Source organism: Impatiens glandulifera, chromosome 2 (genome assembly GCF_907164915.1).
Source record: "Impatiens glandulifera chromosome 2, dImpGla2.1, whole genome shotgun sequence".
NCBI lineage: Eukaryota > Viridiplantae > Streptophyta > Magnoliopsida > Ericales > Balsaminaceae > Impatiens > Impatiens glandulifera.
Window position 1 is genome coordinate 460,720 of NC_061863.1, and position 27,670 is coordinate 488,389.

At 31.3% G+C, this 27,670-nt stretch overlaps 1 protein-coding gene and 1 long non-coding RNA gene across 3 annotated transcripts in view; both read left to right on the forward strand.

The window, feature by feature from the left end:
• The first annotated feature begins 10 nt into the window (after positions 1–10).
• LOC124927128 (probable transcription factor At4g00390) overlaps positions 11–27,670 on the forward strand; it is a 40,211-nt gene continuing 12,551 nt past the window's right edge. Inside the window, exons 1-2 of one of the 2 annotated variants that reach the window (XM_047467482.1) lie at positions 11–1,070; positions 1,832–2,043. In XM_047467482.1, the coding sequence (XP_047323438.1) occupies positions 43–1,070; positions 1,832–1,862 (1,059 nt within the window). In that variant the 5' untranslated portion in view covers positions 11–42 and the 3' untranslated portion in view covers positions 1,863–2,043. Of the gene's footprint in view, positions 1,071–1,831; positions 2,044–27,670 lie in introns of those variants that run through there. The other variant, XM_047467483.1, reaches the window with a different exon arrangement.
• On the forward strand, positions 15,081–16,509 carry LOC124927131. Its single transcript, XR_007098390.1, has 5 exons — positions 15,081–15,123; positions 15,668–15,706; positions 16,126–16,202; positions 16,281–16,365; positions 16,456–16,509. It is a non-coding gene; the product is annotated as an uncharacterized LOC124927131 (long non-coding RNA).

Genomic DNA, 27,670 nt, shown 5'->3' on the forward strand with positions numbered 1-27,670 from the left:
CATGCATAAACCCTCCTACCGACCGACCGACGAAGAAAGACGATGACACCAAGAAGCAGAAATCGATCTGTAGCTCAGGCCGCCGCCGAGAAAGAAAGACAAGAAGGTTCTTCTGATATGGAATCAGAAGGAGTCGAGGCTACTCCGCCTCCACCAAAGCAACTGGCTTCCGTCTCACAATCCAAAGGGTCCAAAGGGGTAAGCAAGTTTTCTTTAAAGTTGAAGAGATCTTCTCATACGAAGAAGAAATTTAGGTCTGGAGGTGCTTCGTCTAAGAAGAAAAGGGATAAGAAGAAGGAACAGGAAGTTGAAGAGGATCAAGTAGTCTCTCCCTCTGACACCGATTCCCAATCCGAAGGGATTCCTCAGAAATCTCCTTCAAAAGCTCCTAGTTCAAATTCTCCTTTAAAAAGACCACTGGCAGATTCCCCCCATGTTGAGGACTCCAATAGAGAAAAGAAGAAGAAGAAGAAGAAGGAAAATACCGCTAACATAGCTCTAGGTGAGAAGCTTATTACGAAAAATGGAGAATCTACTTTGAAAAAGCCTCTGTTTCAAAGGTTATGGAGTGAGTCAGATATATGTACACTACTGAAAGGATTGGTTGAGTATGCTGAAGAGAAAGGGATTCATCCTGTTTCGGCCGACAAGAATGGTTTTCACAATTATATCAAAGACTCACTTGATATAGAAGTTACCATAAGTCAAATGTTTGAAAAGATAAGGAGATTGAAGAAGAAATATGAGACAAATCTTATGAAAGGAAGGAATGGAGTTGATAAAAAATTCTCAACAGCTCACGATTTGGAAGTTTATGAATTGTCAGCAGGGGTTTGGGGGAAAGGTAAAAATGTTGAGGTTAATGCTAACATAGGTTTGAAGAATATGGAGGAGACTGATGAGAATAAAGGAGAAGGTGGAGGCTTAAAGATGATGTTGAGGAGTGCTGTGAAGAAAGACATGAAAAAGATGATGAAGAAATTAACAGTGAAGGAGGTTGAACATTTCCTTCAACAACTTGATGTTGAACATAAACGGGCAACTCTTGCGTTCCAAGTCCTATTAAGCAAGTAATCATTTTTACCTTTTCTATTTCAGCAAATACATATCTTCTTCTGTTGTAGTCATTCTTGTATTATTTTTATTAAGTGCCTTTTCTACATTGATCAAGCAAAATGAATTCAGAGTGATGAATCTAATAATCTAATAACCTGGTGATGAAATGAGATTCTACTGTTAGTCTTGAAGTAGTAGAGGTAATAATGCTTGATTGGTTGAATTGAGACATTTAGAAGACACATGATTCTTTTACTCTTGTTTTGTTTTGTTTTTGTTTTTGTTTTTGTTTTGCTGCTTATATAGTAAGACTTTGTCATCTGTTTATTGAGTTGAGAGACAGTTAGGAGACCATGATTCTTTTACTCTTTTTTTGTTGTTGTGTTTTTGTTTTGCTGCTTACATAGTTGAAACACTAAGGCTTTGTCATTTGTTTAGGTGCATCATTAGGGGTTGGTACTCTTATTTAGTGCAAATATATCATCTTCTCTTCTTCTTCATGATGTTGGTTGCTTCTGATTTAGATGATGATAATGAATGATTCAAGAATTCAACTCAGTTGTTATAGGTTAGACAATTAGAAGAAATAACTTGTTTACCTTTTCATAACCCCAAACAAACAATAGGGTTATTTGAAATAAACAATAAGTGATCATGGCTGCATTCTTTTAGGCTTTGTTTGTTTGTAGCAGCTATATATTTTCAAGATATATATTATTTAAACTCACATATTGTTCTTCAAATAAGTGATTAATGGAAACTTTTATGTTTACAGCTCCCAGGCCACCAAGACCACCAAGAGATAAGATCCATAAGGCTTTGCCCTACTACTAATGTTTTTAGTGTTAAAATGATGGGGAAACACTTATTATCCAACTTTATAATATGATGTTCTTTTGATTTTTGAGGAAATATTATTACTGGCTACATTAAACAATTAGTGTTATTATCTTACTTTTTAATGGCTCATCTTTTATGCTTTGCTTATTCTTTGTTATTATTATTTATATTTAGAGTTTAGGGATATATGGGTTGGACTATCTTCTTAGTTCAAATAATAGGAAGATATATTTTTAAATAACTTATTTACCTTCTCATAACCCCAAACAAACAATAGGGTTATTAAATTATTATATAAAAGAGGCTAGATGTGTATTGACATTTTATTTGTAGAAACATCCATATTTTAGATGTAAAATTTACCCTAATTTATGAAATTAGGCCATCCAATGGTGGATGTTATTATCATATTCTTATAAGATGGATTTCATCCAAATTGATGTAGACCATTTATCATAATTAAAATCATTCTTATAAATGCGGTAGAAGTTGCCATTTTGGAGGTTGGTTTAGGAGGAAAGTTTGATGCAACAAATGTAGGTAGCTAAAGATTCTCACCTTAAGAGCAATTGCTTATGGTGAGAATGCCCATTTTTTAGATCTTGTTTCCATTACATTCTCCCCATAGATGAAACATATTTACACAACTTATTACAGATGGCACCAGCTAATCAATCCCCTCCTCAAAGGCGACATTCGTGGCAGTTTGTCACCATCGTTTAAGGCAACAGGTATCAATAATGATGCTCTGTTTTATTAATAAATGAATAAACTCCTATCTAAAGATTCAAAATCTCACCACTTCTCTAGTTAATGAATATAATAATAATAGGTGTAGGGTTTCATGGCAATCAAGATGAACTAAGAAAAAGATGGGCCTTCTTCATGTACTGTTGGACTTTTTAAATGGGTACTCCAATAATTAAATCTTTAAATTATAAAAAAACAATTATAATAATTTAAAATATATCATATCTCAATAATTTTATAAATATAAAGTTTGACAATCAACTAACTAGTTAAAATAATAACTTTCTCGTATAACCATCCTAAAAAAGAGGAAAAAGAGTGTGACAAATGATCCTATTGTCTTAGTCTTCTCGAGCTTTTTATAAATCTAGACAATGTGTTGTTGAAAAAAATTGAGAACTTAAGTTTAATAACAAAGTTTTGATCCACTTCTTTTATTTAATTCCAAGACATATTCTCTCATGGAGAGAAAAGAAAAAAATCTCATCATCAAAAAAAATTTGATATTAAATTTACAAAGACATTGGTCCTTTTTTCTAGTAATATAGTCAATGCACTCATTTACTATACAATAAACACATCTTAGTTATTTTTTTTTATCATTTGTCTTCGTTTGTTTGCAAAACCTAAGATTGCATAAGGTCTCATCTTCCCAAAATATATCATTGGATACGTTTATGAACATGAGTGATTTGCTACTCAAAAATTCAAATAGTTGAAACATAAATATATATACATATAATTTATTTATTTTTAACAATTAATTTAATAACGACAATAATTTATGTAAAATACTTGTAATTATTTGTTAGTTACATCTTCTAAATGGTATGAAAGTATTCCTATTTTTTATGCTTAATAAAACTTTATTCAGATTTAGACAAATTTTTATTAATATGCTAAAATTTAAAAATCTAAAAATTTACGAATGAAGGATAAAAGAATAAAATCTATTGTCTTTCAATTTATAATTTTTTCAATTATTAAATCTTAGTATATCAATAAAGTTTATAACTCTTAATAGGGTTTTATTAGGTATTAAAAATATTTTTTTATCATTTAGGAAATGTAACTAACAAATATTATTTAATTATTTTATATAAATTATTAAATTGATTGTTTTATCAAAAATAAATTTATTTATATATATATTTATTTTCAAGCTATATTTAATTTTTCAGAGTAACAAAAAAATGATACTTATATAGTCTAAGGTTTGAAAAACAGACAAATATGGATATAAACACATTTGTCATTAAAGGAAAAAATATTTAGTTAAGATGTTAGGTGTTTGCGATTTATGTGATCATATGTAGTATATAAATTAATAAAAATTGTAAAGCGTGGAGACCTTGGTGGCATTGTAAATTTTTGTATTTTATATATAAAATCAACTATTTAAATAAAAAAATAATGATTTATTTAGTTAAAAGGAAAATAAATATAATAAATAAAGATAGAAAATAAATATAATTTTATTTTATTTAAATGGAGATAATTTTAATAAATAGTGCCCTCACTCAACTTATTTGATATTCTCACTGCTAATTGAGATTTGATACATGATTTTTTTAGAGAATTTAATTTTTATAATTTTTTATTTTATTATTAAATCACTAATTTTATAATTTAAAATATATTTATTTTATTTGAATTAAATATAATTTTTTAATTAAAAAATAATTTTAATAATTAAACTAATTAAAACTCAAATAATTTTCTCAATTATCAAACAAGATTGGTTCTAAATAAAAACAAGTTCATAATAAATAAATAAAAATTGGTTTGAAACATTATGTATATAAGTTATTTATTAGAGTTCAAAGCATGTTCCTAGTATTTTTTTTTTTAGAGAAATGATAATATCAACGAATGAGTAGCGAAAGCAAGGCCACGAATCCTACGTGGCCTTGCCAGCCAGGAGAGAGAAAAATCAAGAAAAAAAAAAGAAAAAAAAATTGAAAAAAAAGAAAAACGTTTTAGTTTCCCCTTCTTCTTTCCTCTCTCTTTCTTCTTTTCATTTATTCTTTCCGGCGGCGATTTTTCTCTTCTCTGGCGATTTTTCTCTCCGGCGGCGGCATCCCCGACTTCTTCAACTTTATTCATCTTATTTCTTTCGATCGAAAATGGTAGGTCTTTTCCTTCGGGTATTTCCGTTCACTTCACTGTTTGCATTCGTGAATATCTTTTCTCTTTTTCAGGCTGGTGGTCCAGGTACATCTCCAAGCAAGACTCCAAAATCTCCAAGGACAAGGTAAATAACATCTCCTTTAGAATTCTAAAACATTTTGATGATTTGAAGACCGTTTAGGTTTTTGCGGTTAGGGTTAGGGTTTAGGGTTAGGGTTATGGATTTTTATGATTCTGCTGATTTTAATGATTTTAACGATAGAAATGGTTGATTATTTTGTGTTTATTTGCTTCTATGTGATGATTTATGTGATTTTTTATATGTTTGGCTGTTATGGGTCCCGAAAGTGTTGTTTCGGGGACCCGAAAGTATGATTACATAGTCCAGAAATTTGATTTTGATATGTTTTTTGAATGAACGGTCCCGAAAGTGTGGTTTCGGGACCCGAAAGTGTTGTTTCGGGACCCGAAATGTGTTGTTTCGGGACCCCAAAATTGAATTTTGATATGTGTGGCTGTTATGAGTCCCGAAAGTGTTGTTTCGGGACCCGAAATGGTTGGTTTCGGGACCCGAAATGGTTGGTTTCGGGACCCGAAATGGTTGGTTTCGGGACCCGAAATGGTTGGTTTCGGGACCTGAAATGGGTGGTTTCGGGACCCATAAATCTGATTTTGTAATGTTTGTCTGTTATGGGTCCCAAAAGTGTGGTTTCGGGACCCGAAATAGGTGGTTTCGGGACCCGAAATGGGTGGTTTCGGGACCCATAAATCGGATTTTGTAATGTTTGGCTGTTATGGGTCCCGAAAGTGTGGTTTCGGGACCCGAAATGGGTGGTTTCGGGACCCATAAATCGGATTTTGTAATGTTTGGCTGTTATGGGTCCCGAAAGTGTGGTTTCGGGACCCGAAATGGGTGGTTTCGGGACCTGAAATGTTGTTTCGGGACCCGAAAAGGGTGGTTTCGGGACCCGAAATGTTGTTTTGGGACCCGAAATGGGTGGTTTCGGGACCCGAAATGGGTGGTTTCGGGACCCGAAATGGGTGGTTTCGGGACCCGAAATTTAGATTTTTAACTTGTTTTCTCTTGGTTTTTAACTTGCTTTAACTTTGTTTCTCTTAGATTATCTGTTTCATGTTTTTTAAATGTTTATCTTTTGTTTTTGTAGGGCAAATAAACGTAAAAAGAATGCCCAAGAAGCAGCATCTCCCAAAGCAGTTCACAAATCCCCAAAAGCTCCCAAATTAGTTCCGAAATCCCCCAGAGCAGCAGCTCCCAAAGCAGCCCCACACAACCTTTTTTTAACTAGGACATCTTCTTTTGGCCTTTTCAATCTTCTCCAACTTCTGTCTAATGATCAAAAGGAGGCTGTGAAGTCAATAGGCTTTGGCCATCTACTTTCATTATCACTTTCAAAATGCCCCGGGGAGATATCCCGTTATCTAGTGAGGCAGTTTGACTGTGATAAATGTTCTTTCACTCTAGAGAATGGCGAGGAAGTGAAAATCGAAGAAGAAGATGTTGAAATGGTATTGGGTCTCCCCAGAGGGGAGTTGGACATTGTAGAATATCAGAATAACGAGACTGATGACAAGCTGAAGGCATTTAGGACTCGATGGGGTAACCCTATTAATGGCGCTCCTTTAGTGACTGCTATGCCGACGAAAATGATTGAGAACAAAGCTGCTGACAACAATTTTAAGATAGACTTCGTATTATTTGTTGTCAGCTGCTTTCTCTGGTGTGATCACCTAGGTCAACTATCAAGGTACTATCATTTTTGTTATTTCATTTGCATCACAACTTATATGACATGTTAATAAATCCTCAAATATGTTTTTTCCCCTTGCAGGTATAGAATTTTGAAATCTATTTCAGATGTTCAAAATATCAAGAAGTTCAATTGGTGCAAATTTGTACTTCAAGGATTAGTTCAATCATGCGCAAAAGTGAAGGAGAATGAAAAACGACATTTCCAAGGACCACAGACGTTCCTTATTGTAAATTATCCGTTAATTAATTTCTCTGTTTGCAAAAATAATTGGTTTTAATTAAAATATGTCTGTTTTCAGTTGTGCTACGTGTATAGGGTGAGCAACCCACAACTGGGAGGAGTTAATGACCGTCGATTTCCAATACTGTCATGTTGGAATGACAAGACTTTGAAGTTTAGACTGGATACGGAGTTAGAAAATGGAGGATTCGGACAAGGAAGCGTTGTGGGACGAATTCCACTACCGGGGATGTGGGGGGAGAACGATGAGGAGGATAATGATGTGGGGGATAATGATGAGGAGGATATGAATGAGGGGGTGTCTGAGACCCCAAAGGCGGCGGCGGCAGCAGCAGCAGAACCTAGGAATAGGTCACCACCTAGGAATAGGTCACCACCTAGTAATAGGTCACCACCTCGGATGAGGCCACCTAGGATGAAGTCAGAACCAACGCAATCAACACCTACGAATCAAGGCCTACCACCTATGCATATAACACCTCTTAACACGGCAGGTCCGGACGTTGATAAACTGACTTTTACAGAGAATTTGGCGTGGATTGCTAAATGTACTCTGTTTATTGAAAAAGCCACGAGAAGACTGGAATCTTTAACTTCAGGCTGGGATGCCTCGCCAATGTATGACAACGCCATCCACGTAATTTATAGAGCAATGGACAGTAATAAACCTTTTAGGGATGCCATGCACAGATACTTCAAAGATCGAACACCCACTGAGGATGATAGGGTAAACGATCAGGACGCTCACACTGAGGGGGCTCATACTGAGGGGGCTCACACTGAGCGTGCTCACAGTGAGGGGGCTCAAACTGAGCGTGCTCACAGTGAGCGTGCTCACAGTGAGGGGGCTCAAACTGAGCGTGCTCACAGTGAGGGGGCTCAAACTGAGGTAGCTCACACTCAGGTGGGTGATCTCGAAGAGGAAGATGAAGATGAAGTACCTGAAAAAGATGGATCTCCAAGAAAAAGAAGGAGAATTCCAGTGCGACATATGAAAATTCCAGCACGCCTTAAATCTCCATACATGACGCAGAACAAGCCGACGAAGATCATCGAGCCTGCCCCTCAAACTCATGCGGGAAAAGAATTGGTTGCTTCCAAAAAACAGAAGAAATATCCCATACGGAAATATCCCATACATATGATGGAACTTCCAGCAAGCCTTCAATCTCAATATATGAAGCAGAACAAGCAAAGAAATCAAGAGTTCTATCATTATGTCAATATGGAATACCGAGATGAAGTCGTTGTGGGATTCATTTATGCAGTTGATTCGAATGCCTTATAAATCAATATTTCATAGTTTTTTAAATCATGTTTGTTTGGCTGAAGTAATGGTCCCGAAAGTGTGGTTTCGGGACCCGAAAATGGTGGTTTCGGGACCCGAAATCTGGTTTCGGGACCCGAAATGGTTGGTTTCGGGACCCGAAATTGGTGGTTTCGGGGCCCGAAATAATGTGTTTCGGGACCCGAAAATAGTGGTTTCGGGACCCAAAAATAGTGGTTTCTGGACCCGAAAAGGGTGGTTTCGGGACCCGAAAGTTTGATTTTTAACTTCTTTTCTTCTTTATCTGGTTTCAGCAAGGAAGTATTCTATGTATCCGAGCTTACCAATATCAACATAGAGCAATTTCAATCAATGAAAAATGAATGCCAAGTTGAAAGTGGGATAATTGATGCGTGGGCAAACATGATCACTCTTCACTGCAAATCAACTCCCGACTCGAAAATAGCTTTTTCGACAGTCGTTTCTGTAAGTCTCTATATCTTTCATTGTTGTTTAAACCAATTATCTCTTATTCTGATGTTGATTTCATTTGCAGGACTTTTGGAGAATGAAAGACCTTTTCATTGAAAGATTGGTTGAAGAAATGAGAATTTTCGAATTAACTCCCGAACACATGAAAACTGCTAAGCTGGTAAGTCCTTTTTTATATTATCTGATTTTTGATTATATGTGAATCTTGGTGATATTCTTGCAGATATTTTTCCCAATTTTATATGAAAATCACTATTATGTGGTTGTCATCAATATGCGAAACCAAGCAATTGAAGTCCTCGACAACCTCCCACTGGACCCAGATATTGAATGGGATGATAAATATGTCACAACTCGGCAACTGGTAACGTTGAAGTCTTTTTTACACATAATGTATTGACTTCTTTGAAAGTGTTTATTAACTTCTTTGGTAAAACAGGTACAAAACTTTGTGGACTACTTCCGAACTATCGACCAAGGGATCGCGGATAAAATTGCTCAATTCCCGTTCAATGTTTTGAAATTACCTTGGCAAGACAGTTCAAATAAAACAGATTGCGGAATATACTGTATGAGACATATTCATTGGTACAAGGGCGATACAACAAATTTGAATTGTGGTATAACGATAGAAAATGTAAGTTACATATTTTCACATTTCATTTGTTTTACAAATCTTTAATAACCGCTGAATTATAATTTCCTACAGGCAAGGGGAATGCTTGAAGCATTGCGAGTCAAATACACTGCAATGATCATCCGTTCAAACTTAAACAAAAATATCCAGAACATCTTAAAGAAGTTTGTAGACATTTTAAAAGTAGAATGTCCTGAAACATATAAGTTGTATGATAACAAGTAATTATAATCATCTTAATTAATTTAGTACATTTTTTGTCTTCAATTATAATCATGTATAAACTAAGTTAAAACAAGTTAAAAACCAAGTATAAAGTATGTTAAAAACCAAGTATAAACTAAGTTAAAACAAGTTAAAAACCAAGTATAAAGTATGTTAAAAACCAAGTATAAACTAAGTTAAAACAAGTTAAAAACCAAGTATAAAGTATGTTAAAAACCAAGTATAAAATAAGTGGTTTCGGGACCCGAAATATGTGGTTTCGGGACCCAAAAGGTTGTTTCGGGTCCCGATATAAGGTGTTTCGGGTCCCTATATAAGGTGTTTCGGGTCCCGAAATAAGGTGTTTCGGGACCCGAAATATGTGTTTTCGGGACCCGAAAGGTGGTTTCGGGACCCGAAATAAGTGGTTTCAGGACCCAAAATATGTGGTTTCGGGACCCGAAATGATTGGTTTCGGGACCCGAAAGGTGGTTTCGGGACCCGAAATAAGTGGTTTCGGGACCCGAAATTAGGTTTTAAACTTGTTTTCTCTTGGTTTTTAACTTGCTTTAACTTGGTTGGACTATCTTCGTTAGAAATGAAAGGACAATAATGATAAAAATGAAATATTCAAAGTTATAACATGATCAAAATAAGTACTATCTTCGTTGAATGTTATCACCACACGCATGATCTTCGACATATACTTGAGAGGACAAAAGTGATGTGAAGGATAATTGAGTTGAAAGTGGATCATTCCATTGTTGTTGTTGTTGTGTTGAATCCAAAACTGTAGATGTTGTGGCCGTATTTCCCTTCTTTTTTGATCTCGAAGTCTTGGGAATTTTTTCAATTAAAGATTGTTTCCTCTTTGTTGGTGGTCGTCCTCGACTTCTAACTTTCTTAGGAGAGTGTATCAAAATGGATGTAGCGGGAGATTGAAATGGAGATGGAGATGGAGATGGAGATGGAGATGGAGATGCTTCTGTGCTTTGGTCTTTAGATGCTTCAGTATGGCTTCCATGATTAAGTGACAGAAACTGTTCCATCAAGCCTTTTATTCCGTTCATCCAAAAAGAACAGCTGACTTCAGATTTTACTCCAACTTGTTGAACCTCTTGCATCAATCGAGTTAGACTATTGTGATGTTTTTTTTCTTCAACAGACATATCTGAATCATAAATGTTGGTGATATTTTGATACCCACGCTTAATATCTTTACGCCACCGGTCTATTATATAATGCATTGGTACCTCATTCACCCTCATTTTTTTCAATACAGCCATGATATGCCTACACAAAACACCTCTGAACTCAAACAATCGACATTGACATTTCACATTGCAATCATTTTCTATGTAATGTACTTTGTAAGAAACATCGACATTGACATTTCACCTCTGAAGGACCCTTTCTTGTCCCGAAACCAACCATTTCGGGACAAGGAAGGACCCTTTCTTGTCCCGAAACTAACCATTTCGGGACAAGGAAGGACCCTTTCTTGTCCCGAAACCAACCATTTCGGAACAAGGAAGGACCCTTTCTTGTCCCGAAACCAACCATTTCGGGACAAGAAAGGACCCTTTCTTGTCCCGAAACCACTAGATCTGTTCAGGGTACCTTTCGGGTTCAACATGGGTGGATCTGTTCAGGTTAAGTTCTTCATCTACTGGGTTGTTCAAGTTCGGTGCTTCGGTTTCCTGAAAATTCAAACAGTTTAAATCCATAAATACTTATGTAAAATGTAAACCCTAGATCTGTAAAATCAAAACCCTAGATCTATAAAATCTAAACCCTAGATCTATTAAAAAAAAAATAAAGATCCTTAAAAAGGATACCATGGAGAAGTAAATGCTGCCGTAGAAAGAAATAAATGCAGCCGGAGAAGAGAAATAAATGCAGTCGGAGCCGGAGAAGAGAAATAAATGCAGTCGGAGCCGGAGAAGAGAAATAAATGATGCGTTTCAGAGAGAGAAAGAAATACAGAAATATGAAACCCTATTGGGTGAAAGAGGATATGTAGAATTTTTTTTTTTTTTATTTTTCTCTCTCCTAGCTGGCAAGGCCACTTAGGATTCGTGACCTTGCTTTCGCTACTCATTCGTTGGGTTTATCATACCTCTTTTTTTTATATTAAAAATAAGAATTAAGGATAATGAAATTTATTATATGTGATGAATGTGTTTAATCACATTATTTCCATTTAATAAATGAATAACACAATGTAAAGCCACAAGTTTTTCTTCTTCTATTGAGAATTGTTTGGCACGGTAAACATTACAAACATGTCTTTGAAGTAGTCGAGGAAATGATTGATTATGGTTGCACCCCAAATACATTAGCCAGGAATATCGTCATGGATTCGTTGTTCAAAATTGAGCGCATTGAGGTAGCAATGAGCGTGTTAAAGGAGACACATGACCCAAATTTCTTGACTTTCAATGTGGCATTGTGCAATTTGTGTAAGCTCAACGATCTAGCAAGTATACAATATGTTCTGAGAGAGATGTTGATGAGAAGGTATTATCCTAATGCTGGAAACTTTTCAATGGTTTTAAGTTGTTATTGCAAAAAGGGTAGGGTAGGCTAGGCTAACGGAGACCTTACAATTTCTAGGACTTATGATTGTAGTGGGGGGCATTCCAGTTTCTATTAACATTTGGAGTATTTTGGTTGATGGTTTCTGTAAACATGGAGAAATGAATATTGCAAATGGGTTATTGGATAAGATGGTTGAGTGTACTGGATATACTCCTAATGTAGTAACAACATTCACACCTCTTATTATTAATTAAGGGTTTAATGAAATCACAAAAACTTTCGAATGCACTTGATGTTCTTCATAACATGGAATCAAGAGGATTGATGCCCGATTTAGTACTCTGCAATCATGTGTACGCTATCTTCTATAATATCAACAACTGTATGCTTATCTCGAAACTTCACTCTTCTACCCAAAGACATTCACTATGATCTTCCAGTTTACAACTCAGTTTTGGGCTACCTTAATTTGCAAATCGGGTTTTCCATCTGATGCTGTTGAATTTTATGACGACATGATTTTCACAGGTTTTGTTCCAGATGCATATACTTATGCAGGATTGTTGAGAGGTTTATTAATTTGGAATGGGATGGATCTCTAGGGCGGTTAATTAATGAGTATTCGGCTATTGTGAATCAGTACTGTGCAGATCCTCCCTCATATTCATACTGTTGCTATGAATGGAGTACTTGTACAATTCACAAGGCTAATAATACTTTGTTTAGGAATGCTGTTGCAGAGAAACAGCAACTAGATGTAGTCTCTTACACAGTTGCCATTCATATATGGACTTCTCTCTCAAGTGGAAGGAACCGATGAGGCTTATAATTTGTATCTTTTGATTTGATGAAGGATTCTGGTGTAGATCCAAATGTGTATACATATAATAACATAATGGTATTGCAAGAAATGAGAAGGTTGAATGGCTATTGCAAGCAAGAAATGCTTGGTGCTGGGATTCCACTTAACAACAATACTTATCAGAAGAGTTGCATAGAAGATCACAATCGTCTTATTCAGTTGTTAGACTACTCTTTAAAATGTTTTATTCGGGTTTGGTGTCCAAAGAAGTGACGGTGGAACTTGTTGGTCAAGAAATTCATCCTCAAACTGATCTAGACGAAAGAAGAAGTAAAGGCTTATTTGAATTAAGGTTTGATAGATATATAGTAATGCATCTGAATCCAATATCCATCTCGATTTGGCCACTTCTGTGGGTTGAGAGACTAGAATTGTTTAATGAATGAATGCATGATGATGATGTTTGTTGAAGGCAAAAAAATCCCTAGGGTGTGTTTTCTTGTATTAAATAGCTTCTTCTTTTCTTTTTTTTTACTTTTTCTTGTAATTAAACAAAAAAGAATTTATCTATATGATAATTAAACTCTTCAGAAGTCAAAACACGGGGCATTTGTTTGGACATAAAAGAATATGGGATATGAGCTGATTTGTAAATTAGGAAATGTTGCTCATCTCAATTGTATATTAAAATATTCTAGAAAATGTTAAAATCCCTTTTTCCTTTCTATTAACTAACACAGCCAAGAAAAGCATTTATCTAACTTTTTAGGAGGAGCTGCAATTTAGATTATCATCTCATCTCATCTAATCAATCAACTGCCGCGTTTGAGCCCTCCCTCGATCTGTAATCAATGTCGCCCCCCTAACGAATCATTCTTCTGCAAAACTCAAAATAGACAAAAACACAACTAATCATGTTGAAAACTGATAATTTTGTTGGTCTCAATATTAAATGTGTCTTTGGCATAAGATTGTTTTTTTTTTTTTAATTAATTATGATTCAAGTTATTTTTCCAAATCATAACTTGTTTTCAGAACTCTGGCAAAGCTATCCAGTACTCTTTTCCATTGTAGAGTTTAGCAAGTGAAACCATTTTTTTTACTACATGTTTTATAAGAGAGGACTGGAATATCAAGTATTTTTTTAATATATATATAAAAAAAAAAGGGCGTTGAGAAAGTAGGAGAAAATCATAAGGAAATAAAGAATTACTATAGTTGTACTGGCCTTGAGGAGGCAACAATTTTTTCTTACCATTTGGAGAAGATTGTTGACCCAATTCAGCTTGGCCTTTTCAACTACAAAAGAATTGAGTAGTTGGCAAAATTAGAAAGGAAAAAATTGATGTATGAAAGAAATATTGCACAAACTTGTATGTAATACAAATGAATGCCAAAATTATGTCATGTGCAATCAAGATATACTATAGAGGGAGGACATATATAATAACTCTTAACAGTCAATCAGTCATACTAGAAACTTGTAACTTGGAAGTTTACTTATAACAACAATAACATTGAAGCTTTGAAAGAATAATTATGTGTAAAAAATTTGAAAAAACAGATCATAAGAACTCACAGATGAATGTGCAACATCTTTGCCCAACAAAGAAGTTTTCCTGAAATTGAATGCATGGCTGGCATATATGTTTCCTCAGCATCTAGGATAGAGCATTAAATTAAGAAGGTTCCAGGCTATTCCGAAAATAATATTTAATCTAAAAAAAAAAAAAAAATTGATGCATGGTTAGAGCATATATAAATTCACCATATTTTGAGCAGGTTGATGATCTAACAGCAGCAGCATATGTTGATTGCCTTATACTGACTGATATATGAGTTTTCTCTCGGTGCCGCCTCATATTTCCTCCCTTCAACATTCATTGAGCAATCAAATCTCCTGAAGAAATTAATATAGGTGCTTGCTTCCACATGAGTACCTTTGACCTCAATCTTGGAGGACCAATATCCATACCTGCTGGATAGGAAAAAAGTTGGAAGTTAAGCTGAAAAAAACAATATCATGTTTCTAACAATGAAATGAAATGAAAGAAAGAAGCCAATAATCAATCACCTTAGCCGCCGGAAAATAAATTGAGGGGCGTCCTACTGCTTTAAATACAAAATCTGCCATAATATTATTGTTGTCCACATGATACTGCAGCAGGGGACAATTGAATACAATATATATAGAATACAAAATTATACTGACTGATAATTTAAAAAAAAAATGATTTATTTAGTTAAAAGGACAAAAAGTTAATATATAAACAAAAATTTAAATTATATTATTTTTATTTAAAATTTATATATAAATAAGACAATATATATTATCAAGAGTTTTCATATTTCAGGTACGTCAACAATTCAAGATGATCTTTCTTCAGATGGGGTAAGGTTTGCTGGTCTTTGTGGTAAAACTATCATTTAAATGCATATATGTGCTTTAAATATGACAGTAGAGACCCACCCATAGTAGCTCAAGTGGATAGGGTTTGAACTTGAGAGCAAGTTTGAATCTCACTGAAAACCCTTTGAAAGTGAAGGTATATGGAGGTGGCATGTTTTGCTAGCCTCCTCTAGGGGTTAAACTCTGGTTTAGAAATTTGTGACAGTAGGGTGTATGCACAATTTCCTATGCATGTACATTAATCTTGTCACGAGACATGTTAGAACCATATGAAAAAAATGAATGCTTAATCAACTATGATTCTTCACTACATTTATAGCTATTAATATGTGATGTTAACGATAATATGTTGTGAGAATGTATCATAAGCAAATATTACATGTTTGTGGCTTTTCATTATGAAAATCATTCCACGGGAGGTTGTTGAATTCTTTGATATCACTTGCTTGCTTGCCTACATGGGAAGTTATAAACTAAAATTATTTAGTTTTGACAATCAAATGATGGAGGTTGATTGATTATGCAGGTTTGAGGAGATGCCCACAAACAATTTTGTTGAAAGCAGGTTTCTGTCTCTTTTTCTCTCCTTTTCCTTTCATTCATTTCCACAAACTATCAGTGAATTCACTGGAGATTTGACATCATAACTGTTGTATCAGTTATTACAATTGTGATAATATACAGATAACTAGCCTTAACAAACTCTTGAATTACTAGAAATTGATGCATGCTTAGCTAGATGGTGTGTTACGTTGTATGTAAACATTCAATTTCCTTTGTAATTCATTCATTCTGAAATATTGGCATGAACTAGAATGTTACCATTAGTCTTTCATGAAAGAATAATAAGTTGTAGAATGTACTCTTTTCAGATTCTTTTCCTTATAGCTCAGGATATAATGTGTATCCAAAACATAACTGTTGATAATGATTGAAGTTGAAACTCCTCAAAATGCAACCTGAGAATAATTTGTTTTTTTACAGCTTCTGAAATTTTGATGCACTTTTTCAGCCACAACAGCATCCTGCTCGTGATTCTCACGACACATTCTTCCTCCAAGGTCAAGCTATCTTTATTTTATATAGATAACTCATAAGGGATGGTCTACTGAATCTTATTATGCCTTTGTCTTCACCAGTTCCTTCCACTACAAAGACACTACCAGAAGATTATGTTGAGAGGGTGAAGAACATTCATGAATATGGAGGACATGGTTTAAGAGGGTAGGCTGATAATCTCTTTCCCTTTCCTATTTTGGCTAAAAATACTAACTAGTCTTCTCTCGAATATATGACAATAAAAATGTTCTTCAGTTATGGATATGACTGGAAACGAGAGGAAGCAGACAAAAACCTTCTAAGAACTCGTACATACTACAGCTGTTTGTTTCATCAAGGATGCTTTACCAGCTTGCCAAGGTATATAAGCTGTTTAGCTTCTTGCGACTCAATTTTCACTTTTTCCATTTTCTTCATTTTTCCTCAATTTTCACTTAGTCTATAATATATATAAATCCTCGACCTACTTTTGTTTTGTTCGTCTTTGTGAAATATCATGGAACTTCATCTACAACTACAAGTGGAGTATATATAGTTGTGGATCTGCCACATAAAATTACTCAGTTCAATCATATAAATTTGGATATGGATTTTGTTTTTTCAGTTAAAGAAACTATGCTAGATCACAATTTGCTTATCTGTTGTAAAGCAAATTCCTGATGAAAGATATGTTTACGAGTCTAAAGAATTTAATCATTCCGAACTACTGCTTCAATAGAACATGGCACTAGTTATATATATTGTATTTCAGAATATTTCACTATCTTCTACGCCTTAAAGGTAACAGCCTAATCTTATGGATATTCTTTTTCAGAATTTATCTTCTACGCCTTAGAGTATCATGATCAGTCGACTCTCTTTATAGGTACGCATTTCATTCTGCATGCAATTTTCAAAGGCTTTTATTCTTTACTTTTAAAAGCAGAAAAGAAGAGGGAATGGATAGTATGTAAAAACCCTCCCATATCCATGGAACCTTTTCCTCGTGATGTATTATATTGAAGAGTAATGATAGTGGGAACGAAAATTTTGTAGCGAATGTGTAGTGATGTGAAACGGTGACTAGGCAAGATGATTAATCATAATTTTAAATGTTTATTTCTCTCTTATTCATTAATAATTTCTCTCTCTTCTTTTATTAATAATTTATTTTTTTATCTCTTCTATCTTCATATTTATCTATATTATTAATTTGTAAATATATATTTATATATTTTATTATTTAACTTATTTATTTATAAAAAATTAGAATAATAATAGAAACAATAATAAATAACAAAAAATATATATATTTTCAAATATATATATTATATTTGATCAATATATATTTAAGAGAATAATAAAATAAATATAAAATTTTTTAATTTTTTTAATTAATTATTTCTCTTTATTAATATATATATATATACGATTAATAATTTATTTATTTGTTTTTAAATATTTATTTATTTTTAAGATAAGTTATAAAAGGAAAAATAAAAATTTATTAAATCTAACTAAAATCATACATACATATTAATATTTAAAATAAATATAACTCAAACTATCAACTATTAATATTCATAGTAAATAAGAAAACACTTTATAATAATTTATAATAAGAATCAATATGATAATATAAAAGGAGATAATTTATAACCGAGTATAAGTTAATTGATTAAATTTAAAATATATTTTATAAAATATGAAAAATAAATTAAATAGAAAGTGAGAAATAATTAATTAAAAAATATATTTAATTTTTTATTCTCTTAAATATATATTTATCAAATATAATATTTGTTTGAAAATATATATTTTGCTATTTTTTATTTGATTTATTATTACCCCTATTAATATTTAAAATAAATTATTAATAAATATTAAAGATATAAAATATAAATTATTAAATAAGAGAAGAGATTGAAATTATTAATGAATAAGAGAGAGAAATAAACATTTAAAATTATGCAATTGACTTAGTCATCATTTCACATCATTGACTATACATTGGCTACAAAACTTTCGCTCCCCCTATCATTACTCTTACTTGACTGTGAACTCGAGAAACATATTGATTATTATTACAGGATAGAGTAATTGATTTTTATTAACACATATTTTTTTATTTAATTATTTTTAATATTTATCTAATTATTATTATAAAAAATAAATTAATACACTATATATAACAAATCTTTTTTTAATTATTTATATATGTATAAATATTTTTCTTTAAATTATTTTTCAAATGCAAAATATTTGTAGCAAATGAGATTTAATACAAATGTCACCTTCAAAATACACAAGCATATTATTTTTTTCCTCTTTAATTTCAAACTATTTAATAATTTCTCTTTCTTTAATTATTTTATTATAAAATTATTTTAAATATTCATTTTATTTAAAATTGGATTATTATGGAATAAATTCTTAATTATTAAAATAATTTAATTTAAATTATAAATTATTAATATTCAAAATAAATAGAACACAATTACTGACTCTTATTATATGAAAAGAAAACTCTTATTATTAAAAAAAAAAATTATAATATTATGTGGTGGTTGAATTAATTGTTTAATACATTTTATAAAAAAAATAAAATAAAAAAGGACCTAATTAAGAAATAAAAATTTTAAAAAGAGAAATATTAATTTAGTAAAATATATATATTTATAATTTAATATATATATATATATATATATATATATATATATATATATTTGAAGTATATTTTATTTATTCATTACACTTATTATTACTTAATTTAAAAATATATAAATAAATTAGATTAAAAAAACAATTAATAATTTTTATATTTAACTTTTTATTCTCTCTTTTTATTTATATATATATATATTAAATGTAATATATATTTATTAATTTTTTCAGTTATTATTCTTAAAATATATAAATTAATTAATTAATTTATATATATAAATATATAATTACAAATTCATAGATAAAAATATATAAATAAAGAGAACAAAAGAAATTACTAACAATTACTAACTATAAAACTAACTAAAAGAAGAATTAAATAAACTAGGAAAATTTCTATAAGAATTAAATAAATTAGGAAAATTTTCGTACGATGCACACGAATAAGGATAAAAATAAAATAAATTAAAAAAATTATAATAATATTTATTCAATGTTTAAAATTATTAAAATAAAAAATATAACCCTCTCATTCTACATTTTATTCACTTCGATAAAACAACTTATTTTCTCACATGTTTCATCACATATTTTTTCCGAATAATCTCTCATTTCGTGACTTTACACTTTCAATTTGTGAATCAAATATTTGATTCATATTTTTTAATAATTAGCATTGTAACCTCACACTTTGGTCAATTAAATATTGATTCATATTTTTTTAACCACTTTCAAATGATACCGGTCTATTATCCCTCGAAAAACCACATCTCAATCACATTTGGTTAAATGTTGTATTTGTTATGTTAGGTTGCAAGTTCGAAACTTACAAATAACATTTTAAAATTTATTTTTAACCGTTTTAAGTTTTTGGGCGGGTCAACCCACAATCCGACCCAAATATTCATTTACTCTCACATAAATATCCAAATTAACCACAACTCTCGACCCGGCAATCCGGACACTTTAAAAATTAAGCATCATTATATATATATATAGATTAGTTAGTTAAAAATTTGAACTTTTATTGATTAAATGTCTCGCGTTCATCAAATTTGGTGTTGAATCTTAAATATAAAGTGTTGTTAGCCTAGTTGGTTAAAGGGTTATACTTGTTTTGTTATGTTGTAAGTTCGAAACCTACAAATAACATTTTTAAATTTATTTTTAACCGTTTTAAGTTTATGGGCGGGTCAACCCACAATCCGACTCAAGTATCCATTTACTCTCACATAAATATTCAAATTAACCACAACTCTCGAGTAATCTGGAGACTTTAAAAATTAAGCATCATTATATATATATATATAGATTAGTTAGTTAAAAAATTGAACTTTTATTGTTAAAATGTCTCGCGTTCATCAAATTTGGTGTTGAATCTTAAATATAAAGTATTGTTAGCTTAGTTGGTTAAAGGTTGTACTTGTTTTTGTTAGGTTGCAAGTTCGAAACATACAAATAACATTTTTAAATTTATTTTTAACCATTTTATGTTTAAGGGCGGGTCAACCCATAATCCGACTCAAGTGTTTAATTACTCTCACATAAATATTCAAATTAACCACAACTCTTGACCCGGCAATCCAGACACTTTAAAAATTAAGCATCATTATTATATATATATATATATATATATATATATATATATATTTCAAATTCGGTTTAATCATCGTTAATAACTCTTATTAAACATATAAGTAAACATTAAATTTGGATTTATTTAATTTTATCAATTAAAACTAATTTAAATTTAAATATTTGAATAATAATATTTTATTTAAAGTATTATATATAAATAATATTTTATTTATATTTTACATGTACAAATGCATGGATATATAATAAAAACTAAAGTTATTTAAAAATAATAAATATGATGACTAAATAATAAAAAATAGGTCCAAGACAATAAAATTATCTAGACTCTTCCAACTTCTCTAGAGAAATGTTTAAAAATAATAAATATAATTAGATAAAAGTATGTTTGAGTAACAAAAATAATCAATGTTAACTAAACTTTTTTAACTTTTCTAAAGATATGTTAGTATAATAATTATGATGTAGATCATTTATCATAATCTCAATTAAATATTTTTTAGTTGTTAAAGGAGATTTTACTTATATTATTGCATTTGTTTAGTAGAGTCTTGGATAAGTCATGACTAATTGCTTGTTTGATAATAGATTTTTGGGATTTGTTTGAAAATCTAATTTTTATAATCTCTTATTTTATCATTAAATTATTAATTTTATAAACGGAAATATCTTTAATTTATTTGAATTAAATTAAAATTTATTTTTAATAATTAAACTAATTAAAACCTAAATAATTTCCTCATTTATATATCAAACAATATTTGTTTTAGATAAAACCAAAAAATAAATATCAAAAAATAACACATGTATACAAGTTGCTGGTTAAAGTTTAAAGCCCAGCCGAGTATTTTTATTGTATATTAAAAATGAGAATAAAGTGTAATGAGAAAATATGTTATACAACTTTAATTAATCACATTTGTTCTATTTCAAAATGAATAACACAAAATTAAATCATTCACAATTAAAATTTGGTTGTTATAATAGAAAATCAATTCAAATATACACAACATACATTGTCGTTCACTTATATATCTTCTTTTGTCTAGGAAAACCTATCGTGAGTTCAGAGTATTTTCTAGACTGAGCATAAGATATCTTAATAAATAGACTTTAGACATTATAATGTAAAACAAGAGAATTCTAATGGATTGATATCAACCTTTATCAAAATCTAATTAGAGTTTATAGTAATCTTTGAGCGGAAAATACGGTTAGCCCTTCTAGATTAGATACAAGGTTAGGATATTTACGAGTAAATGAATTCTGAACTCAGAACGCAACGTGTAACATACATACACCAACAAATGGGGATAGGCACATAAGACATAGCTAATACGACTCTTTCCTCATGCGTAATCAAGCATCAAAACTTTAATCATTTAATACTTTAATTTTATTTTCTTTAGTTTTTTTGTGAAGTAAACTAAAGTGACGAATTTTAAAGTCAACCAGATTACTACGTTTCTACACGTACTAATTAGGAACTTGTACATGCCAATAAAAAAGTCTATGAAATAGAACTCCACTTTGACTCCTCATCTTAAACAGATGAGACAACATCCCATGCATATAGTTTTCTCGTCTACTTTTTGTGAGATTCGAGAGGAATGTAATTCACGGGATGCTATAGCATAACTTTTGTAAAAAAAAATATTTTTTTATAAAGTGCACGGGTCGTGTTTATCATTGAAGTCCTTCTCTGCGTCCCCTCTGTGGGTGGAACACTCGAACAAATAGGTAAGGCATGGAACCAACCAATTTCAGATCGCACAGATCGCTCTTAAAGGTAGAGAATTCAAATGGATAAATCTACTCCTTGAAACAAATCCTGTAATGCTATAAAATATAAGATATTGGGCAAACCCTAAAATAAGAAGACGCGTAGAAAACCTTTAAAACGGTAGGGGAAAGACTATTCAAAAGATGAGAGAGAGAGAGGACGAAAGAAACAACGTACAATAGTGATTGTATGATAAAAGAGAGAATCAAAAGATGATTTTCCATCTATGTGAATTTTAAGGAGGTTTTGAACTCCTTCTCTAAAAGAGTATTTTGTTCAAGGTTCGGTCATGAAGCTTACTTGTTTCATCAAATCTTTGTTTTATTCTTGATGAGGGAGATCATGAACTGCTCTGATCTAGAATGAAAATATTTTTGATAGTCTGAACCTATTGGATAGACAATCTACATGTCTTCAAGTGAGACAAATCAGGTCTTGATGTAGTTCATTTTCTTGAGTAAGCCGGATAAATTTTGGTAAAAGACCTTAGCGCGTATATTGAAGGGTTTTTGAAATGTATTTTAAGGATTTGACCATAGTAAAGGCGCAAAAGGGTTTGAGATGAAAATTTATGAATTGCCTTAGTGTGGACTAAAGGCCAAACAATATGTTATTAAATACATTATTAGAAAATGGGCTAAAGGATAATATAAAAAATCGTTTTCATGAATTCTGGAAAGCACCCGTTAGCATGAATTGGGTTCTTGAAGTGTTAGCTCTAATGGGGATGTTCTTAGCATTCGAGCTAGAAGATGATATTATCATAAAATACCCCTAGTGTGGACTTGAGGTCTTGATGTATTTGAGTAAGAAACTTTTATGATTTTGGAAAGGTTTTATGTCCTTCTTGGAAGAAATTTACCAATTCGATTGGCGTTGTTTTTACTATTTACAACCTTAGCTGAAGGGGTTTAGAATGAATTTCAAGTATTGACCCATACAAGATTAAGGGTTTTTAAATAACTAAAATGATGACCAATGCGTGATTATAACACCATTTATTGAATTGTAATTCTATTTTTCGGATTGTAGGAAAAGATTGCAATGCATGAATTGAAAGATGTACAATAATTAATTTACAGACCGCCTCATTTTGTACTTGAATATTCTCACTAATTAACTCCATATTTTGACAATAGATTTTTTTACGACATTTGACTTGTATATCGTCTCATCATATCATTTGTTGTTTTAAAAGGTATGTTACACTAACTCTTCTGTTCTTATGAGTATTGCAATATGTGTGTAAAAAAGGTTAATCATATTCCTTTCATAGAAATGAGTATATGAGTCATTCATGTTAGACAATATTGAATAAAAGAGCCGTGAATGATTATCGACAAAAAACAAGAGTATAAAACACAAAATGAACAGTTCGCATTTGCTTGATTGAATGATTTGATTCTAAGGAAATGTGAAAAATGAATTTAGGAGTACATTGAAATTTTTATTGGGATTTTAGGGTTATAGAACTAGATAGATGTTTTACAAGAGGTTTCCAAAAATTTTGAAATTTTCTATAGTGATAAAGAATATTTCTAGAAGTGTGTAGAGATTTAGTTTGAAATTTTTAGAGTTATACAACTAAAGTTATGATACTATGATATTGAGTTTTTTTCTAACTCGCTCCAAAAAATCCAAAAATTGGTTAAAGTGGTCAAAAAATATTTTTAGGAGCATCTAGAAATTTATTTTCTGATTTTTGGTGTTATAGAACACAAGTTAGAGAATTACAAATTTAAAGAATTTTTTAAGCAAGTCCTAAATTTAGTATAAAAATTTTATTTATGTTGAAAATAATATTTTTGAATACTATGTATATTTTGGATGTTTCTAATTTTTATTTTTTTTTGGAAAAACGACTTAGCGTCATTTCATTAAAAAATCCCAAAAATGAAAAAAAAAACACGAGTTTAAGAGATCATTCTAGACAGGCCTAGAATGATTTTGAAGTCGTAACATTCTGAATAAAAGCTAAAAAGCTAAAAACGTAAATGAATTATCTGATTACAATGCTTTCAATTCTAGTGAGTTTAAAAAACGGTAAATTCCAGTTCCTATAGATATTCCAGTTCTGCTCCATGCTTGGAATTCTTGTTCACGTTCCCGTGAGGGCGCTGCAATCCGATACAATATCTTTCCATAACTCTTCAATGCTCATGTGGGTTCTTCCATATACCCTTGCATTTCTTTCTTGCTAAATGTTATACACCACTGCTCCAAAGCCGCACTTGAACACGCTTGTTGCAAATCTATTTCCCTTGATTTTGAGTAGTACTACATCTTTGATTTCATTCCATTCGCTCGGGAAACTGATCAGCTCCAGGTTTTTATAGAATCTGTCCCAAAGCTCTAAAGCAATACAACAGCTCCCGAATAGGTGATCTATGGTTTCTTCATTTCCTCTACATAGAAGACAGTTCGTGTTTGGGATGCTCATATACTTACTGATATGATCACGAGTGCTGAGTCTTTCTCAGAAAGTGAGTCATAGGATGAACTGGTGTCTAAGGATAATCTTCGTTGACCAAACAAGAGGAACCCATTCTACTTTCTGTGCTTTTTCCCGTGTTACCTCCCATATTTTCTTCAATACCAGCTTTCAATTGTCCTCAGCTTTCCATTCATGAATATTCGATATGTCGTGTAGTTGTATGTTACTTATATGATCAAGTATCCTCTGTCCTTCTGGATTTCTTCTCAAGAGTGAGTCCCAATTCCCGTCTTTAATGTCTCTGATTTTCGCTTCTGTGTAGTCCTTTCTGATGCGGGTATTTTGAAACTTCTCCTTGTGGATGATAGGCTAGTATTCGAACTAGGGGTCGTGCCAGAATAGAGTGCATTTCTCGTCCCTTAGCCGGATGTCATAAAGATATGTAATATCGCTTCTTAGTTTAAGAATCTTTTTTAGAGACCAGCTCATACCTTCATGAATTTTGCAGGTCCAGATGCTGGTTTTGTATTTCATAAACCTCGTATGCACCCATTTGATCCATAGTGACTCCTGATTGCGCTCCAAAGCCCACAAATGCTTGAAGGTGAGAGCCTTGTTCCACTCGATACAGTTCTTCAAGCCGATGCCTCCCTCGTCCTTCGGTTTACAGAGAACTGTCCATTTGACTTTTTTTCTCCTCTTCAACCCAGTTTTCATTTATTATTAAAATAATGCTCCTGCAATTTCATTTGTCCGCAACAGTGGAACAGTGAAATCGGGAGCAGAAGATCCGGATGCAGATTATGTGAGGGATGCATGTAGATGATACATATTTCAACATCGAAGACAACACCCACTTGATCATGATTTTAAATTCTCCATTATTAGGATTTAGGATTATCCAAACTATTTAAAAAAAAAAAAAAATTATTTTTCTTTAAATTAAATTTCATCTCAATATAATATAATTTTTTATTTATTTCTACATCATTTAATAAAAAAAATATATTTTATTTTTTCCAGATTCAAATTATAAACAAATAAAATTAATTATAACATTAAAAATTTAATAATATTTTTTATAATTAAAAATATTGAACATTAAATAATAAAATAAATTAAGCAATTAGATTTTCTTAATCCAAAAAATTAGCATGTGAAAAACTAATCCGAACCGAATCTAAATTACAAGATTGGATTAACTATTCGGTTTTAATTAAATTTAGATTAAGTTTAATTCGGATTAGATTTAAATAATTCAATTAATTTAAAATTATTGAATAATTTCACGTTGACATTTACAAAGATATAAATATTTTTTAATTTGAATTGTCCAAACTATATTAAATTCAATCCATATTCAATGCAATTCATATCCAATCTGTATTAATTAGTAAAATGATTTAAATTAGATAAAACAAATTGATTTGTATACCTTTCTCTCATCCTTATGTCGTTGATAAAATATGGTTACAATAGTAAGTTTTGTCCCTAAAAGGTGGTTACATGAATAAAATAATGTCGTTATAGGAATAAATTATTGTCACCAAATTTACATGTATTACTAATTATTTCTATTTCACTGAATATAAATAAGAATTTCAAATTAATTTTCTTAATAAAAAAAATAAATCTTAATATTGCCAAACACAAACAAATATTATTTGGAAAGAATGTCAATTTTATTTATAAAGTTGGATGAAGGTGTCAAATTTATTTATTAACTTGTAAAATTTTATTTATGTATACAAACTTGTTAAAAATTGTCAAATTTATTGAATTTAACAGAAATCGTTAACGGTGTTAAAATTCTTTCCAACTGTTTCTGCCATGTCATATTCACGTTATTATATAAATATATTAACTTTATAATCAAATTATTGTTTTCAAACGGACCTTATATCTTTAAATAGAAATAAAAATAATATCTTTGTAATTCTTTTCTCATCTTCGTCTCCCTTACCAAACTGTTCCACCTCTCTTCTATTTCATTCAATCTATCCACATAAAGATCCTTATAATATTTTTAGTACAGATCTACAGCCTCTCCCATTTCATTTAACAAATATTCTTCTAATACATTTTTCACCATTCTCATCCCACTTGACACCTAGAATCCATCTACGTAGAGAGAGAGAAAGCTCTCTGGTTCGGATTAAAGAAAGAAGATTGCTTGACTGAAGAACAAAAAGAAATAATACAAATTGAATCATTCAGTTAGTTCATTCTCACTAAACCCATTTTCATTCTTCAAACACCCATTAATGAAGAGATTGAAAAGCTATTATCTTCATCTCAAGCATCACTAAACCCATTTTCATTCTTCAAACACCCATTAATGAAGAGATTGAAAAGCTATTATCTTCATCTCAAGCATCCACAAACACAAACGATGGTACGAAAATGGATCTTCCCAATATCAATAGCATCAATACTCTCTCTTTCTACTCTTTCTCACAACCCTAACTTCCCCAGACGGTACGCCACTTCTTCCAATCTATCGTTCATCACTTTCCTCTTCCGTTTTCGTCAAATCGAAGCTACATTCAATTCCAATTTCATCGCTTCCTCCGCCGCCGAGATTTGCATACGTGATGAGAAAATGTTGAAACGAACACTTTTAAATTAAATGAGTGAGAGAGGTTGTAGATCAGTACTCAAAATATTAGAAGGATCTTTATGCAGATAGATTTAGATTGAATGTAATGGAAGAGGGGTGAAACCTGTTTGGTGAGGGAGGAAGAAGATGAGAAGAAGAATTACAGAGATATTATTTTTATTTTTATTTAAAGATATAAGGTCTATTTGAAAAAATGATTTGATTATAAAGTTATTTGATATATTTATATAATGACGTGGATATGACATGGCAGGAACAGGTGGAAAATTTTTTAACACCGTTAATGATTTCTGTTAAATTTAATAAATTTAACACTTTTTGACAAGTTTGTATACATAAATAAAATTTTACAAGTTAATAAACAAATTTGACACCTTCATCCAACTTTATAAAT